The sequence below is a fragment of the Schistocerca serialis genome, chromosome 6 (genome assembly GCF_023864345.2).
Source record: "Schistocerca serialis cubense isolate TAMUIC-IGC-003099 chromosome 6, iqSchSeri2.2, whole genome shotgun sequence".
NCBI lineage: Eukaryota > Metazoa > Arthropoda > Insecta > Orthoptera > Acrididae > Schistocerca > Schistocerca serialis.
Window position 1 is genome coordinate 482,712,419 of NC_064643.1, and position 17,819 is coordinate 482,730,237.

Genomic DNA, 17,819 nt, shown 5'->3' on the forward strand with positions numbered 1-17,819 from the left:
TATTCAGTAACCACAATTCGAGAATACCTTTATCTAGATAACATGCTGGAGCGATTGGTATTGCAATATCACAGGATAATGTAAGCGCGAGACAATCTACTGCTATTGTGAAATGCTGGTAGATTAATAACCGGGTGTAACCGCCAGCTTGTTGAATACAAACACGCAAAAGTGTATGCATTGTGCTGCGCAGGTGCCGGATGTCATTTTGTTGGATGGAGTTCCATGCCTGTTGCACTTGGTCGGCCAATAAAGGGACAGTTAATACTAATTATTTATGTCGCTAGAATTGTCTTTCGATGGTATCCCACATACGCTCGATTGGAGACATCTGCATCTACGTGACTACTCTGCTATTCACAATAAAGTGCATGGCAGAGGGTTCAATGAACCACCTTCAAGCTGTCTCTCTACCGTTCCACTCTCGAACGGCACGCGGCAAAAACGAGCACTTAAATTTTTCTGTGCGAGCCCTGATTTCTCTTGATTTATCGTGATGATCATTTCTCCCTATGTAGGTGGGTGCCAACAGGAAGTTTTCGCAATCGGAGGAGAAAACTGGTGATTGAAATTTCATGAGAAGATCTCGTCGCAACGAAAAACGCCTTTGTTTTAATGATTTCCACTCCAACTCACGTATCATGTCTGTGACACTATCTCCCCTATTTCGCGATAATGCAAAACGAGCTGCCCTTCTTTGTACTTTTTCGATGTCGTCCGTCAGTCCCACCTGACGCGGATCCCACACCTCACAGCAGTACTCCAGAATAGGGCGGACAAGCGTGGTGTAAGCAGTCTCTTCAGTAGACCTGTTGCACCTTCTAGGTGTTCTGCCAATGAATCGCAGTCTTTGGTTTGCTCTGTCCACAATATTATCTATGTGATCGTTATTAGTAATTGTAATCCCTAAGTATTTAGCTGAATTTACAGCCTTCAGATTTGTGAGACTTATCGCGTAATCGAAATTTAGCTGATTTCTTTTAGTACTCATGTGAATAACCCCACACTTTTCTTTTTTCAAGGTCAAATGCCACTTTTCGCACCATAAAGATATCTTATCTAAATCATTTTGCAAGTCGTTTTTATCATCTGATGACTTTACAAGACGGTAAATGACAGCATCATCTGCAAACAATCTTTTTCCAGTATCGCAAAGCTTCTGGTGGCACTATTACACGACCTTGTCCAAACTCAGTGAGATGCTGATAACGGCGTCTTTGTCGCCTTAAAGCCATTCTTGACTAACATCAACTCACCAAGTCCAAACTCAAAGGTAACTACCGCTCAGGACCATTACAACGCGTATTTAAAACAAACCTAACTTGCGACCTCATAGTGGCACTACTGGCGCCACTCTTATGCGACTGGCACGAAATCTGAAAAGGCATTATCTTTTAAATGTAAAAACATGCCAATCTAGTGTCGCACAACTCCTTGGTGTTGCGATTTTCTTTTCGTCATAGTAGATAAAAACAATTACACGGCTGAAGATTCTTATGCTTCATTCTCTTCTCCCTTCACGCATTAGGTACTAAACAGGCGTGTTGTAGCTCCTACTTTCCTTCCATTCTTAGGAGAAGTAATTATAAAATTATAATTATCACCACAGCAAGGTACAACTGCATAATTAAATTTTTTGTTTGTCTGCCGGTACGTATCAGCAGTCCTGGTACACACTGAAATCCTCGCGCTGTAGTACCTTAACACGGCACTAGAGCTGCCAAAGGAAAATTCCTCAACCCTCTGGTAACGTGGAGTACCGTGCAGTAATTCATTTCGGCAGCAGCGTAAATGACCCAGCTGAGCCGGACCGGCCCGGTTAACTTCATTTGCCGTCTCTATTAGTCTGACGCAGCTTTAACGTTTCCGCTGCTACTGAAAACAATTTAGCGCACTATACCCCACTTCACCTGATGGTTGAGGTATTTTGCTTTGGCTGCTGTAGCGGCGTGCTAAGGTATTATGGCAGGATTTCAGTGTGCACCAGGGTGCATACATGTAGCTGCAAGCGAACCAAAATCTTTATTACGCAGTTGTATGTTGGTGAGGTGATAATTAAAACTTTATGAGTACTCCTCTTAGTAGGTAGTTCAGTGCTACTCTTCTGATACTTTCAGGGGAGATGGACGTCACCCGCCCGTCCGACTGTATGTGGGTTGTCGATTTATTTTCGTAGTTGTCAAATGTCTCCAGAATACTATGCCCTCTGAGATTGTCATTGACTCTTTCTTCCCTTATTTGCTATAGCCGTGAGATTCTTTCCACCCGTTCAAAAAATCAAATTTCGGCTGCTCAAACTGCACAGTGTCTTTGTTCCACGTACTCAGAGACCCCTGAAATTAGTATGTTTTTGTAAAATTTTATTGGTATGTCCTTGCTAGCTTCATTCTTAGGGTTCCGTTCCTGAGTCGATGAAAACGGAACCCTTATAGGATCACTTTGTTTGTCGTCTTCTGCCTGGCCATCTGTTCAAAACCCTTTTTCTCAGGAACCAGTAGACGCAGCAAGTTGAAATTTATACGACATACTAACAGTTATGGTCCCTTGGCGGTATAGTAAACGTTAGCTTATAAGTCAATGCATTCAAAAGATGCGGCCATTTATGTAACATATTTTGATATTCGCAAACTCACTTATCAAAACCAATAGAATGCTTCACGTTGGTCAAGAATCATGAAATTTAGCAAGAACCAAAGTTTCATAATACAACCAAAGGAAAAAACTCCGAAAATCGTTAATTTGTAATTATATCACACGAAAAAATTATTTTGTCGTTTGTCATCAGGCTCATTGTCTGTCTTTCCGTTCGTGTGTTAAGACCCTTTTTTCTCAGGGAGAGGCAAGCGTATCAAGTTGAAATTAGAATCGTGCACTGAGGTCTATAGTCCTTTGGTGACGTAAAATTGTTAAGCTTCTGAGTCAATGCAGTCCAAAGATACGGCCATTTACGTCACACATTTTGATGTACGGAAAACTCACTCATTAAAACCTACAGATTACTTCATGTTGGCATCGAACCACAAAACGTGGCAAGAAGAAAGGTTTTAAAGTACAAGCAAAGGGAAAGAATCAGAAAATTGTGAATTTGTAATCATATCACACGAAAAAAATAAATTAAAAAATGCTCGAAAGTATTAGAATTCCTGGGACCGATATCTTCATAGAAAGTTAAAGTCACTTTTTCAACAATTTTCTCTTCTAGAGTATCTTTGCACATAACAGGCAATTTTATTACAAAGGATTTTGTTTAAGAAACGATCAAATTTAAATCTTCAGTTGTGTTATAGAGATGAAACAATACCATTTGTAAAACTCTTCATTAGTTGTGAAAATTACTTCATCAACATGCATAAAGCTCAGTATGGATTTATAACCCTTTACATCCTCTCCAGTGATACAATTTTCCAGCTGGTATTTCTACATCTACATCTACATTTATACTCCGCAAGCCACCCAACGGTGTGTGGTGGAGGGCATTTTACGTGCCACTGTCATTACCTCGCTTTCCTGTTCCAGTCGCATATGGTTCGCGGGAAGAACGACTGTCGGAAAGCCTCCGTGCGCGCTCGAATCTCTCTAATTTCACATTCGTGATCTCCTCGGGAGGTATAAGTAGGGGGAAGCAATATATTCGATACCTCATCCAGAAACGCACCCTCTCGAAACCTGGACAGCAAGCTACACCTCGATGCAGAGCACCTCTCTTGCAGAGTCTGCCACTTGAGTTTGCTAAACATCTCCGTAACGCTATCACGCTTACCAAATGACCCTGTGACGAAACGCGCCGCTCTTCTTTGGATCTTCTATCTCCTCTGTCAACCCGACCTGGTACGGATCCCACACTGATGAGCAATACTCAAGTATAGGTCGAACGAGTGTTTTGTAAGCCACCTCCTTTGTTGATGGACTACATTTTCTAAGGACTCTCCCAATGAATCTCGACCTGGCACCCGCCTTACCAACAATTAATTTTATATGATCATTCCGCTTTCTTATACCTTCAGCATGACAGAGATTACTTCAGAAAATAATAATGAATTATAGCGAATAAATAGGCATGTAATGCTTGTATATGGTGTAATGAGCCGCTCGGTTACAGGTACTATGTCACAGATTGCGTGTCACCTCCCGCCGAAGGTTGGAGTCATCCCTTGGCCGTGGGCGTGTGTGTTGTTCTTACCTTAAGTTTGTTTCAGTAGTGTGTAAGTCTAGGGACCGATGACCTCAGCAGTTTGGTCCCTTAGGAATTCACAAACATCTGAACATTCTTGGCGTAATGAAGTATTTGTAAAACTAAGATGTCAAGTGAGAAAGAACTAGTCAATTATTGATTAATATGAGTAGAAAGAATTATCTCTTTGATATCGAATAGAATAATTTATTTCAGTCACATACCGGGCCAAGCCGCAGGAGTATATTGAAGCGGTGCTATTAGCCAAATCTAATGTGGGCACTGCAACTGTTTCACGGACAAAATACGGACCGGGTGATACTGTGTATAAATGTGTGTTGTGAGAGAAATTGACGGAAACCAGGAAGAGACCACTCTCTTCCAGCTTCCGTGTAATAGAGATGCAAATTAAGTGAAAGGAGTGCGGTAACATAAACTGGAGCGCCTAATGAGACGCGACTCCTCCGGGGCGCTGTTCGTGACACTGGCCGTCGCGATTGCGCAACGCAAGAAGAGCAGGGCAGAGGCGGGGGGGGGGGGGGGGGGGGGGGGGGGGGGAGGGGGGGGGGGCAAACCGCAGACTTCCGCTGCGGTAACTGTTCCTGCACGGCACGGCTCCATTTGGACTCTCTTGTTCCAACCCTTTAACTGCCATCGGGTTCATAAGACGACTACGCGGAAACTACAAGGCTTACAGAACAATGACGCAAACAGTGGACATGCTGTCGTGACCACGTGGTGAACGCGCATATCCCTCATTCCCTACAACGTTAAACAGCTTTGCTCGCTAGCAAGAGCCTGAGCAGGCTCGAGTGTTCACACTCAAACTCAACAAGTTGTTAAGCCCATATGTAGACAAATCATCCGCTCCCTATTGTTGTCCTGAATTATTTCGCCCCTGCAGTTGTACAACGAAATGAAAAGATTTGCAAAGCAGGTAGCTGTCGCCCATCCCCAAACAACTCGTGTCAATGAACTCTTCGCATTTATTGAAGTTTGCCGCGTCACTAACGGTGCCCATATTCCACGTGTAATGTGAGTCAAAAAATTGAAGAATGCTCCGTCCATTGATGTGTGTCTGTTACCTGTTCAAAATGGTTCAAATGGCTCTCAGCACTATGGGAATTAACATCTGTGGTCATCAGTCCCCTAGAACTTAGACCTACTTAAACCTTACTAACCTAAGGACATCACACACATCCATGCCCGAGGCAGGATTCGAACCTGCGATCGTAGCGGTCACGCGGTTCCAGACTGAAGCGCCTAGAACCGCACAGCCACACCGGCTGGCCTTGTTACCTGTATGTCTAATAGTACCTGCACAGCCGTCTTCTGGAGCCGCGGAGACATCTATGCATAACCCCGTACATCTCACCCCTCCCCGCAATGAAAAACATAGCAGCGGGAAATATTTTTTTCTTATTGTTGCTTCTGACTACGGCGTTCAGTAAAATATAAATACTTTTGTCCACCACGGTGTGTACCGAATGTCTGTTTAAAATTTGTCCAGGCGCTCCATAGTTGCGCTTACATGTCGCCACGTTTCCTTCCTCATGTGGACAAGTAAAGCTGCTACGGTTGTCCTAGGCCCGCGATAATTTTCTCCTGATACCAAGCGATAGACTATCTGATCAAAAGCACCTGGACACTCATGTGTAATCGACCACCGAACGTAGCGAGAAGGGGACCCGTCAATATAAAAGGATGTGGGGAGTAGTCTGTTCTCAATGGAGGAGCAGTAACAGCATAAATGGTCAGTCAGGAGTTGTCACTGACTTCCGACGTGGACTAATCATTCCATGTTACCTGAGTAACAAGTCCACACTTGAGAGACTTGAAAGCCAAATCTCTGAAGGCACTGAATATCTTAAAGTGCCTGAGCCACCGGACTTGGAGAGCGGACAGGGCGCCACTGTTCAAGTTTTATAGGGCTTTCGTGCGTTCGCGGCTGGACTATGGGTGCACGGTTTATGGATCGGAGAGGCCTTCATATTTGACGTCATTGACACTGTCCGCCACGGCGAGATTCGGCTGGCCACTGGTGGTTATAGGACCAGACCGATATCCACTCTCTTGCTGAGGACGGGGAACAGGCATTCACCATCCGGCGACAGCTCCTCATGGTGCGTCAGGCGTGTAAGTTCTTCGCAGCCCCGACTTTTCCCGCATACCATACTGTTGCTCGTCCGCCTCTGAAACGCCTTTTCTCTGACCATCCGCGAGCCACATTGCCGTTTGGGAGCCGGCTGCTGTGGCTGAGCGGTTCTAGGCGCTTCAGTCCGGAACCGCGCTGCTGCTGCCGTTGCAGGTTCGAATCCTGCCTCGGTCATGGATGTGTATGATGTCCTTAGGTTAGTTAGGTTTAAGTAGTTCTAAGTCTAGGTGACTGATGACCTCAGATGTTAAGTCCCATAGTGGTTAGAGCCATTTGAACCATTTTGAGCCGTTTGGGATCCACATGCAGTGTGTACTGGAGTCATTCGGTGTGGAGCTAGTACAGCTCCAAATCCAGGGTTTTAACCGTCTGCCGGTCTGGTTACTGCAGAAGCCCAGCGTCATTTTAGATTTATTGCAGTACAGGACAGATGGCACTCTTGGTTCTGTTTTTAATGCGATATTTTCTGACATTTTATGTGAGCATCACAACTATATGGCTCTTTTTACGGGTAGGTCGAAACAGGGGGACTCGGTTGGTTGTTCTGTTGTTTTCCCTGGTCGTGTCCTCAAGGTACGCCTGCTTCAATACTTTCCTGTCTTTCGTGCAGAATTATATGCGATCTTGCGGACGATGGAGCAGATGAGACGTTCTTCCAGTGCTAAATTTCTTGTCTGTTGCAGTAACTCAGCTCGATCTGTTTCTACACAGATTGCAGAAGGTGTTGGATATGTATTTCTCTGACTTAAATTGGAACTAGCACTTGTGGAAAGCTGTAGAAATGGGTGCGAGTGGAGGATGTGTAGGGTGTGATTAAAAGGAGGTTGTAATTTTACTGTAGTAGACAGATTCGAGGAAGGTGACTCGTTCAGAGATATGAGAGTGCGTGAAATATGATTGACTTGTGGTTGTGAGCCTATGCAAGTATGTGTTTGAATGGACGTAATAATATATAGCGTAAGGCTAAAGATCTGAGAAGTGAGTGTATATTTTTCTTCTTAAGACTTCAATCAGCAAATCATCTACTACCACTGTCTCTCATCGCCTATAACTCAGCGGACATATCGCGAAATGTCTGATATAGTCTCGAGACAGAATGTGTTGCAAAAACTAATGAATTATGAGTTGCGAGCGGTGTGATGGAGTCGCAAACAGCGCTTGCATACGACGTTCCTTAGCCGAATGACTTTCAAAGTTGCATCATTGGCTCTTAATACACACATTTCTACGATCACCATCACGGTATTTGTCCGGAAAACACCACCTCATTCAGTGGTAATGTCGTACCTCGATTCGTAAAGCGGTTATAGGTTTCAACGTGGCTTCTTGGGTGCACCTGCAGAACGATGAGAGGTTGTAAGAGTAACATACGGTAGTTGTTGGGATCGCGATTTTTTCTTTAACATGTGCTCGATTACGTCTATGACACGGTAGTATGACTCGCAGGAAGAATGTAAGAGACATGCACAGCCATCGTTGATTTTCGATCAGTATTATTTGGTGTCATATGCATCCAGTTATTGAGGAGGTAACATTATACTTAGTATTAGTGCTGAGTGTGTGATATGTTCGCATTTGAGCCTCAAGTTTATAAAGTATATCTGTTTGTGTAAAGGAAATGCCTATATGCTGTTGTAGGGAGGCTATGGATTTGACTTGGAGTACTGTGATAGCGAAGGGAAGAGTATGTCGAGTGGTAAGGAAGGTACGGGTATTACCAGAGCCACAGCGTTGAACAGAGTGTATTTCCAATACTTCGCTCATTGCCGAATACTGTTCAGTTGAGACCGAGATCGTAAGATTTAATTGTAGGTATAAAGATAGGAGATATATGTGAGGGCTTTTCTAGAATGTGTTCGTGTATGCAAAGTCTGTGGTGGTATTGATTCGCGTTCCCATGTTAATAGTAGCAGTCTTTCGAATGCAGACGCCTGTTGGAGTGTAGGAAAGTATCATAGTTAACTTTACCATCTTCTAGACGACCGAATAGCGAACTAATACTTAGTATGTTCTGGACGGCTTTCGTGATCAGGTGTAACTTTGATAAGGTGATACGTCTGCGGTGGAGCGGTATTCCCTCCAATGTAAATTGTTCGGTAGACTGCTTCTCTACATTTGGTGCCTTTATTTAGTTGAGGGAATATCGATTGTGGTGTGTTTCTCTGAGTGCCCTTCACTCTCCGAAACGTTTGCACCCAGCGTAGTCCAGACTGTCCAGGATGCCCTCCTCCAGCTACGACTGGGGAAGGATCTGTCTCCCTGCTGGGTGCCAGGGCACTTGGGAACTGCGGGGAACAAAGAGAGGATCTAGCAGCCAAGGAGGCGTGTCATGATCCTCAAGTATTTCAGTTTGCCATTCCCGTGCATGCTATAACCTCGCTGTTGAGTTCCAGAGTCTTGCGTCGGTGGGAGGATGAGTGGCTGGAAGTAACAAACAATATGATTCGTATAGCGAAGCTCACAACGCGGCTGTGGTGTACTTCCTACCAGCCACACAGTCCTATGACATACGGCTTCTAGCTCCGGCATCTCCAATGTGTTGTGCATGTGATGTACAGATTACTGTGCGCCACATGTTATTGGACTGAGTTTTATTTACCGACCAGCGGGCCGCGGCTGATTTGCCGATGGTTCTGCAGTCTATTTCAGGTAACGTTCAAACGAATGTGATCACAGTTTTAAAGTGTTGTGAATTGTCCAATGTTTTTTCCAAGGTTTTAGGGAGCTGGTTTTAATGTGTTAACAGGGTGATTGACTCACCCACGTTTTACTTAAGTGGTCAGCCAGTGACAGTTCCCTGTGCCCCTCTTTTAGATCCTTTGTCTATTTACCCGTGTTTAGGTCTCCTGTATAGCACCTTTTATTCTCTCCCTTTGTCTTATCATGAATGATCACATTTTAGTGATTTTATCCATATTCGTTTCTTTAAAGTGTGTAAAGGCGGTGATAACCTCGCCGTTGAGAGCCCGTCAGCGCCAAAAAACACACACACACTCACTAATAAGCCCATCAGAGACTTTTCACCCCATCTAAAGCTACCCAAGTCGACTATTAGTGACGTGATTGTGAAGAGGAAGTACGAAAGAACAACTACTGCTAAAGCAGCACCAAGCTGACGTCAGGAACCGTAGAGAATTGCTGAGGGCGTTTGTAAAAAATGGCACAAAACCGACGGAAGAAATCATCATGATTTCCCAAGTGCTACCAGCAGCACATATAGCATAATGACTGTGAGGAGGAAATTAGAAGGAATGGGTTACAATGGTGAGCTGTTCCTCGTAAGACACACATTTCTGCAGCCAGTTCTAGGCGACGCTTCAGATGGTACAAGGAACGACGCCACTGAACGATACATGATTGGGAAGAATGATCTGGAGTGATGAATCACGGTTACTCCGTTGCAATCCGATGGCAGGTCTTGTGTTTGGCGAATGCCTCGAAAAAGTTGCTTTCCGTCATATGTCGAGCCAAACATGAAGTGCGGAGGACGTGATGTTACGGTACTGGGATGTTTTCCGTTGTTAGGGTGTGGTGCCCTTATTGTGCTTAAGAAAACGAAAATGCGGAAGAATATCAACACATATTACAGAATACTGTACTGCGTACAGTAAAGGAACGCTTCGGAGACTATGTTTGTTTCTGTCAGCATGACAATGTGTACTGTCATTAAGCAGGTGCGACGGTCATAGCTCTGCCGGCAATACCACTCCTGAAACGGCCTGGCCGGCGATGAGTCTAGACCTGAAACGAATGGAACACCTTTTGGATGAGCTAGAACGTCGACTAGGTGCTGATACCAGCGTTCAATACCACTACCTTATCTGGTTTCGGCTCTTAAGAAAGAATATTTTACCGTTCCTCCAGAGACATTCAGACATATGGCTGATACTGTCCACACAGGAGTTCAATATGTCATAAAGGTGAAGGGTGGACACATCTCAAGGTATTCCAGAGCTATGTTGGAACACAGAAATAAAAGCACATTCGCACTCACACACACGCTCTTTCTTTCTCTCTCTCTCTCTCTCTCTCTCTCTCTCTCTCTATCTAGCTATCTATATCTCTCTCTTTCTTTCTCGCACATAGACACAGTTTATATGCATATGTGCTTGACAGACATTGAGTATTGCATATACAGAGTTATCCAACGGCCCCAGACGACCAAACGATAGGTTTAATGCAACCCGCAACGCGTCCAAATACCACTCACAAGATTTTCATATTATCTTGTTCGCTACACACAAACTATCAGTGCTACAAAAAAAATTAACAGGATCATTTAGTAGTAAATTTTATGTAGCTAAATTTTGTAGAGATATACGTTTTTGCTGGAAGCCACAGTTTTCGAATTATTAAAAAAAGGAAAACCTACAAAAGTGACATTCAAAGGCGTGTTTCTAAAAACGTGGCCTCCAGCGAAAACGTATCACAGTACAAAATTTAACCACATTAAATTTCCTACAAAAGAGGTCTCGTTCACTTTTTCTGTGGGACTAGTAGTCTGCACATAGTGAGTGCGGAATATGAAAATCACTCTCTTGGTTTTTGAAGGCGTTGCGGGCTGCATAAAATTCATTGATAGCGGCAGCTGAATCACCTTGTGATATTTTATGAATTATTGGTTGTTTATTTGTTATGTGTATGTTGTTTCTCGAGCAGTGTATAGAAGATGCGCAGCCCAGTACTTAGCTGTGCCCAGTACACGGTAGAGTGAATGTATGCGTGTGGTCTGCAGGCGTCGGCGGTGGTGTCGAAGCACGGGCGGCCGGTGCATGGGCCGCCGCCGCCCCCAGTGAAGGTGGTGCCGTACTACATCCGGGAGCCGGAGCCCATCATCGAGATCATCGTCAAGGAGTCCAACACGACGCTGCCCCCGCCCCCCGCGCCGGAGCTGCCGCCCCTGCCGCTCACCAAGTCCAGCAAGGAGCCCGTGAGTAGCCTTCCCCACCTCACCTCGTCTCAACACACCTCACTCGCCCCGCTCAAAACTCCTGTTTCCCTCACTAGCTGCCAACTGGATATTTTTGCTGTCGTGTCACGCTTAGTGATGTCGAGCATACTTTCCTGTCTATAGTTGAGGAGTTTGATGCAAGAAGGAGGCAGTTCCACTTTATCCAGTTTGTGGCATTTTAAAAAAAAGTTTTAAAAATTCAGTTCACCAAATCGAAAAAATTGTCAGCCTTGTTTTAGGCTATGGGGTATCTAATACTACTGACGAGAATACACACAAATGCATGCACTCAGGTAGGTGCAATAGAGTTTTGAATTTTGGAGCTGCCTCAGTTTTGCTCCAAAGTGAATGAAAAACTCTTTGTAGGACCATTTTCTTAATAACTAACCATATGTCAGTCTAAAAAACATTTATTAATAAAGAAAGTACAACATTATTGGCATAATACATTACTACTACAGCTCTTATTCAGTCTTCTAGCTCCCCTTCAGTCACCTCAGGATCGTTTGAAGCATCCAGCCAAATACACATCTTGGGTATGCTTAGTCGTTAGGCCATTAAAAGCATTAATAACACGATGCCTTGCTTCAACGTCAAATTTAGTAGAACAGTTGTATTTGTAACTGCAATAATTACCTGTAGTCTGGCGAGGCATGTTTTTTCCACTCGTGCTCTTGTACTTATTTCCATCAACCTTCCGCTGTTTTCTTATGTTCCGTTCCCGTTGTTCCTTGTGCGATCCTTTTTTCCTCTTCAGTGGTCCAACAACTGCGTCTCTGCTTCTTGAATCTTCTTCTGAATCAGTAGAAGTCTCATCTCCACCAGGCTCGTAGTTTTCTGAAGAGTCCTTCCTCTACTGTTTCACGCATATTCTCAGAAACCGTGAAATCAAACGACGATAAAGTCACGAAACTGATTGTAAATCTGATAAAAAATATCCCTCACAGAGAACGCGTGATGTTTAAACTGGTCTGCTGAACAATACGTATCACAACATCCTTCCTGCTATAGTTTCGGGGAAGCTCCCGGAGCTGCCTCTGTTTTCATGCAAACTCTGAATACAGGCAGCTCCATCTGTTGGATTTCTCTGAAACTAGTGGGTGGAGCTGCCTCTTTCTTGCACCAAATGAAGAGGCTTCTTTTCGTATGTGATAGAATGTTCAACTCAATAGAACCAAAAAGTGGAGCTGTCTCCTTCTAGAGCCAAACCCCTCAATTTCGTTTTCTGCTATCGGAGGAATCCGCAAAGACTATTGAGAATGTAATATCTTTCTCAGAAGCCAACTATTTCGAAGAGTGAAAATTTCCACCACTTTCCTTGGATGGCTATAGGCATCGGCTGGGTGGTGAGTGGCGGAGGGGGTAAAAGAGAGTGGGATCCCCCTTTTGAAATGTAGGGTACACATTTTTGATGATTCATTACAGAGCCCTCACGCATTTCTAGAAGTGTATCTGATTCTATTAAACTTCAGATTTAACACTACTGTGCACAACGGCATTTATCATCACTACATAACTGCTATTCGTTCCGTGTTTGCTTGCAAATAAATTGTTTTTGGAAGGGGTCCACCGTGAGCAAATCAATTTTTTCCTTTTCTTCTATTAGCCATAGATGTTCTGTTGAAGTTTCAGCATCATCAGTGGGCAAGAAAAATTGTGTTTTGCTCACCAATAAATTTGATAATGAGTAGACGCGGACACAAGAGCTTCAACCTCAAGATGACTATTTCAACGCTCTGCCAGGTATTTCCAAGTAAGCTCTACAATTAATTCCGAATCACCACAGCAAAATTACATCAAACTATTCTGAACATAAAATTCATCAGAATCTGTCTTTCGCGTAATGTAATGCGTAAATACAAAATTTGAGCTGTCTTCCAAAGTTGTAAATACTTTCTCATAAACTCGACTTTACGTATGCATAAGTAGTAAGAGCACTTTTCCTGTTGTTTAATAGAAGGAAAAAAAGCCCACTGATGACGCTGAAACTTCAACAAAACAGGTCTGAGTATGAAAATAAATGAAAAAAAACTTTGTTTCATTCAAGTCGGATCCCTTGTTAGACTGCCAGGCTGTTTACGGGAAACTGTACAGGAGTTTGGAGTTTCTCAAACTCTACGGGGCACAATGTAGGACAACATGTAATCATAGAGTTGTTAATCCTACAGTCCACTTGACATGGTTGCATTATAATTTGACGAAATGTGGAGACAAGACTCATATTTCATCAGTTATAATCGGTTTAATGAAAAATTTGAAGATTGTTTTCAGAGATTTTCAATGCCGTATTCACGTCGTCGAATGTTGGCCATGCACTACATTTTACTCGAACAATACAAAACATTTTGATCTCGAAACATATTTTGTTCCGCTTTGATTATGACAGTCAACATTAAAAAAAAGAAGGCGTGAACATAATGCAATAAATCCATTTACATGATCACATTCAAGAGCTGTAATTAAAAGAACACTTGCAAATGTTATTAAAGTTAAATAAGCGTTTCTAAAAGCTTTTTTCATATTTGTTCACTCTGTGAGCTTTCCATCAGTGGCATTCTAGATTATTTTTGTTGATATACAACAGGATTTCCATATTCTTTCCGAGTTTTGATTCAGTTTCAGATGTTTCATTTTCAGTGTCAGCCTAACATTGCTGCTTTACGGATAAAGATATATTTTGTTAATATTTTGTAGTTCTGTTACCTAGCCAACTGAATAGGTCAAATTTAATGACATGACGATGTAATTTCAGATCGTTAAATGAAAAATGTGGCATCAGTTGTCTGAGACACAACAACATTTGCGTTCTTCTTATTAAATTTCATTCTTGAGAACAATTTGTTCTCAGACTCACAGAATCAGTTATCTTGGTTTTAGAATGCTGCTCCCCTCCCCTTTTTTGATAAATTTCTGTGTGTATGCCCAAGACAGCAGCATTACAGTAATCTCTGGTTTAATAAACTAGAAAAATTCAATTAAGAAAGACTAACAAACTAAAAATAACATTATAAAAGGAAAGATTAAAAGTGTAATATCAAATGCTGCAGCGAAAAGAAAGTCTTAACAACAGAGGCTCATGCGTTGTTATTCTTGAAGTTGCTATGTCTACGGTAACACATGAAAGAGCTTACTTATAGCCAAATAAAGATCAGACTAAGACCAATAACCCCTCTAGCGATGAAGTAGTGAGATCACACAATCGATGACATAAAAGAATTACATGAAATATGATAACAAATCAATCATAAGTACATATCAACTGCAGGTGCTTATAAAATAACACAAAAGCAACAATCGATAAATTATATGTCCTCAGTTAATGCTTATGAGTAATGTTAAACGAACAACATAAAAATGATGTTCAAGAAAACTTCGAAAACACACATATAGTAACAAAACAAGTCAGTATAAGGTACCTGACAGTGTTGGTAAAATTTCCACGGACGTTATTTCCCACTTTCCACCTCACGTCCTGCCTGTCATCTCCATAGTTTTCGTACCTAACAGACCCCTATCTTTTTACCCACTCCCACTCCATACTGTCTCCTCCGACAATATTCTCATCCAATGCAGGTCCTTCAGATTTTAAGTGAAAGAGCAGTGCTTCATTGTTTTTATCAGAAGAATTTTACCTCTCTGTGATGTGTTTTTAAAACACATATATTTTTATTTCTTGGCTGTCCACTTTGTTTTTAATTTAAAATATAAAAACAGACCCAAATTTTGTTTCTCATTCCATATTTTTTAATTCGGTTGGCTGAAGAGCGGAATATTGTATCGCCAATGGCTCATCCTCCTCCCATAGTGGCGAGTGCGATAAAATAACATTAAAGGAAAAAACTGGTAAAATACATGAAAATTTATAAAACATATTATATTCAACAACATTATATTAAGAGAGATGTCCGAAACGAAAAGTGTATTTTTTTTTTTTTTTCATACACTGTTCCTTTGTACATTCGTATATATCGTCCTTAAGTGATTACTTTAGACAGAATGACTAGACAGACAACTTAGATATTAGGAGGTAATTACTGCTTTGGCATCATATTTTTAACTTTTCCCTTTATAATGTTACTGTTCAGTTGCTAGTATTACTTAGTTTGGTTTTCTTGTTTATAGACATAAAGATGATCGTAGTATACTGTCTCAAGCGGTCATTGAATGACTAAAAACTGTAACAACCGTCTGGATAAACTGAAGAGAAAAGAGAAACTAGTTGTGTCTAACTTGAGAACTATTTCTTTGTCACTGAAGGTATTGTCATGTTCTCTCTTTCTGCGGCATAGCTATAGAGCTTCTTGAAGCAGCAAATGGACAGGAAATCAACTAATTCCTTAAGATAGGAACTCTTCCGGTATTTGCCTTACTCGACTTAGGGAAAACAGGAAGAACGGTGGTACGGGTTTTGAAACTCGTTCTTTCCGAAAACGGGTCCAGCAGGTTTACCGTTGCTTCATCTTACACACCCGACCTCAGCCGACAAAATTTCAGAGGCTGTTCAGGGATGTTCTCGGTGTATTTTGGTACAAGGGACCTACGGGCTCTGGTGAGTCATTACTAATTAATTGTATTAGATTTAATTTTTTATCCTGATGTATGTTTCCTTCAGTAGTGCACTGAAAATATCTGTACCGCAGTATCAATGTCGGAGGTATGGGCTGTGAGTCTTGTTTGGGAACAAACTTGAATCATTCCCTCACGGTTCTTCAGTAATGTACACTATACTCTTCGCTCTCGAGTTTGTGTTCAGTGCTGCACGGTTCTGTCTAGGCTTTTGTTTTCCGACAGTGTTAGTTGTACCGTGACAATAGTACACAGCAATATGTATAGGTTTACGGATGAATATTTCACCAGTATGAACCTCGTGTGTGGATTCACTGAATGCAATGAGAGGGCAGCACGACGTCGCTGGAGCAAAAACGACGTGAGTCCCCAGAACATAATACAATACCTTGTCCACATTACTGGTGCAATTTCTTTCACAGATGTCGCTGAAGTGGAAAGCAGTTGGAAGAATTTGGTGAAACACGAAGCAACAAATCGTTTCAACTGCCTTTCATTTAGACGACATTTGTGAAACAACTACCAACAGTAATGTGGACAAAGTAATGTATTTCGTTCTGGAGATTCAAGTTGTTTCGGTATAAAAATCGGGTTTCTCATTAAAGATTTTAGAATAACTGTCTTTTAAACCCTCTGTGATCCTAATGTTATAGGTATTTCTTGAGATGATATCATTTTTAAACGGTTTCTAACCCACTTTGATTTTTGTCGCTTACAGAGACATCTGTCACTAACGAAAAAAAATTTTAGATTCAAAAGTTACTTTTTTTCCGGAATATCCGAACCCGCAATCTCTTTAAGATTTCGAAGTTGACCCGCCATCCCGTCACATGGGGATGGGTCAGGGGTCGAGTTTGGTGTTGTTGGATGTCCCCCTTTGAGGTGAACGACTTTTATTAAAATCTTTTTTAATCTAATTTGTAGCTTTTTTATGTATTTCCAACAACGATTTTAAATTCTCTCCCGGTATATCTTAATCAACCTACAAACCAGTTTAATATCTTCTAATTCATGCAAGTGACAATCGGTATTCTATTTTGAGTAAACATTCATTTTTTCTAACGCAATGTACGAGGCTTGTTTTTTAAGTAAGTGCCGTTTTTAATTTTAAAAAAGACGTGCTAAGATATCTCAATAATTTTATTTTTACATGAAAGCCTGTACCTTAATCTACTTTTCTATATATTTCCGTCAATATTGAGGCACTTGTCATAACGTTGTACCAGTTGTTGAATACCCTCCTCATAGAAGTCTGCTGCCTGACTTGTTAACCACTGCATCACCACTGTTTTGACTTCGTCAGTCATGGATTGTGCGGCTGGTCCCGGCGGAGGTTCGAGTCCTCCATCCGGCATGGGTGTGTGTGTTTGTCCTTAGTATAATTTAGGTTACGTAGTGTGTAAGCTTAGGGACTGATGACCTTAGCAGTTAAGTCCCATCAGATTTCACACACATTTGAACTTTTTTTTTTGACTTCGTCATCGTCTTGAAGACTCTCACCGCGCAGGTGTTTCTTCAAGTGCAGGAACAGATGGTAGTCACTGGGCGCAAGATCGGGTCTGTACGGAGGTTGATCTAGAGTTTCCCATCGAAAAAATGTGATGAGATCTTTGGTCTGATTCGCCACATGCGGACGGACATTGTCTTGCAGCAAAACGATGCCCTTGCTCAACTTCCATGGACTGTTGCTTTGATTCTGGTGTGACGTAGGCCACCCATGTTTCATCGCCCACAACAATTTGGCTTAAGAAACCGTCACCGTCGTTGTGGTACTGCTCAAGGAAAGTCAATGCACTGTCTAAACGTTTGGTTTTGTGCACATCCGGCAACATTTTCGGTATCCAATGTGCGCACACTTTTAGGTAATTCAAGTGCTCGGGCACAATCCCATACAAAACACAACGAGAAACATTAGGAAAGTCATCCCGCAAGGAGGAAATCGTAAAGCGTCTGTTTCCTCTCACCTTATTGTCCAC

General features: G+C 42.2%; 1 protein-coding gene across 1 annotated transcript in view; it reads left to right on the plus strand.

The window, feature by feature from the left end:
- LOC126484944 (histone-lysine N-methyltransferase 2D-like) overlaps window positions 1-17,819 on the plus strand; it is a 148,045-nt gene that overhangs the window by 66,049 nt on the left and 64,177 nt on the right. Inside the window, exon 2 of the mRNA XM_050108544.1 lies at window positions 11,062-11,256. Coding sequence (XP_049964501.1) covers window positions 11,062-11,256 — 195 coding nt within the window. The remainder of the gene's footprint in view (window positions 1-11,061; window positions 11,257-17,819) is intronic.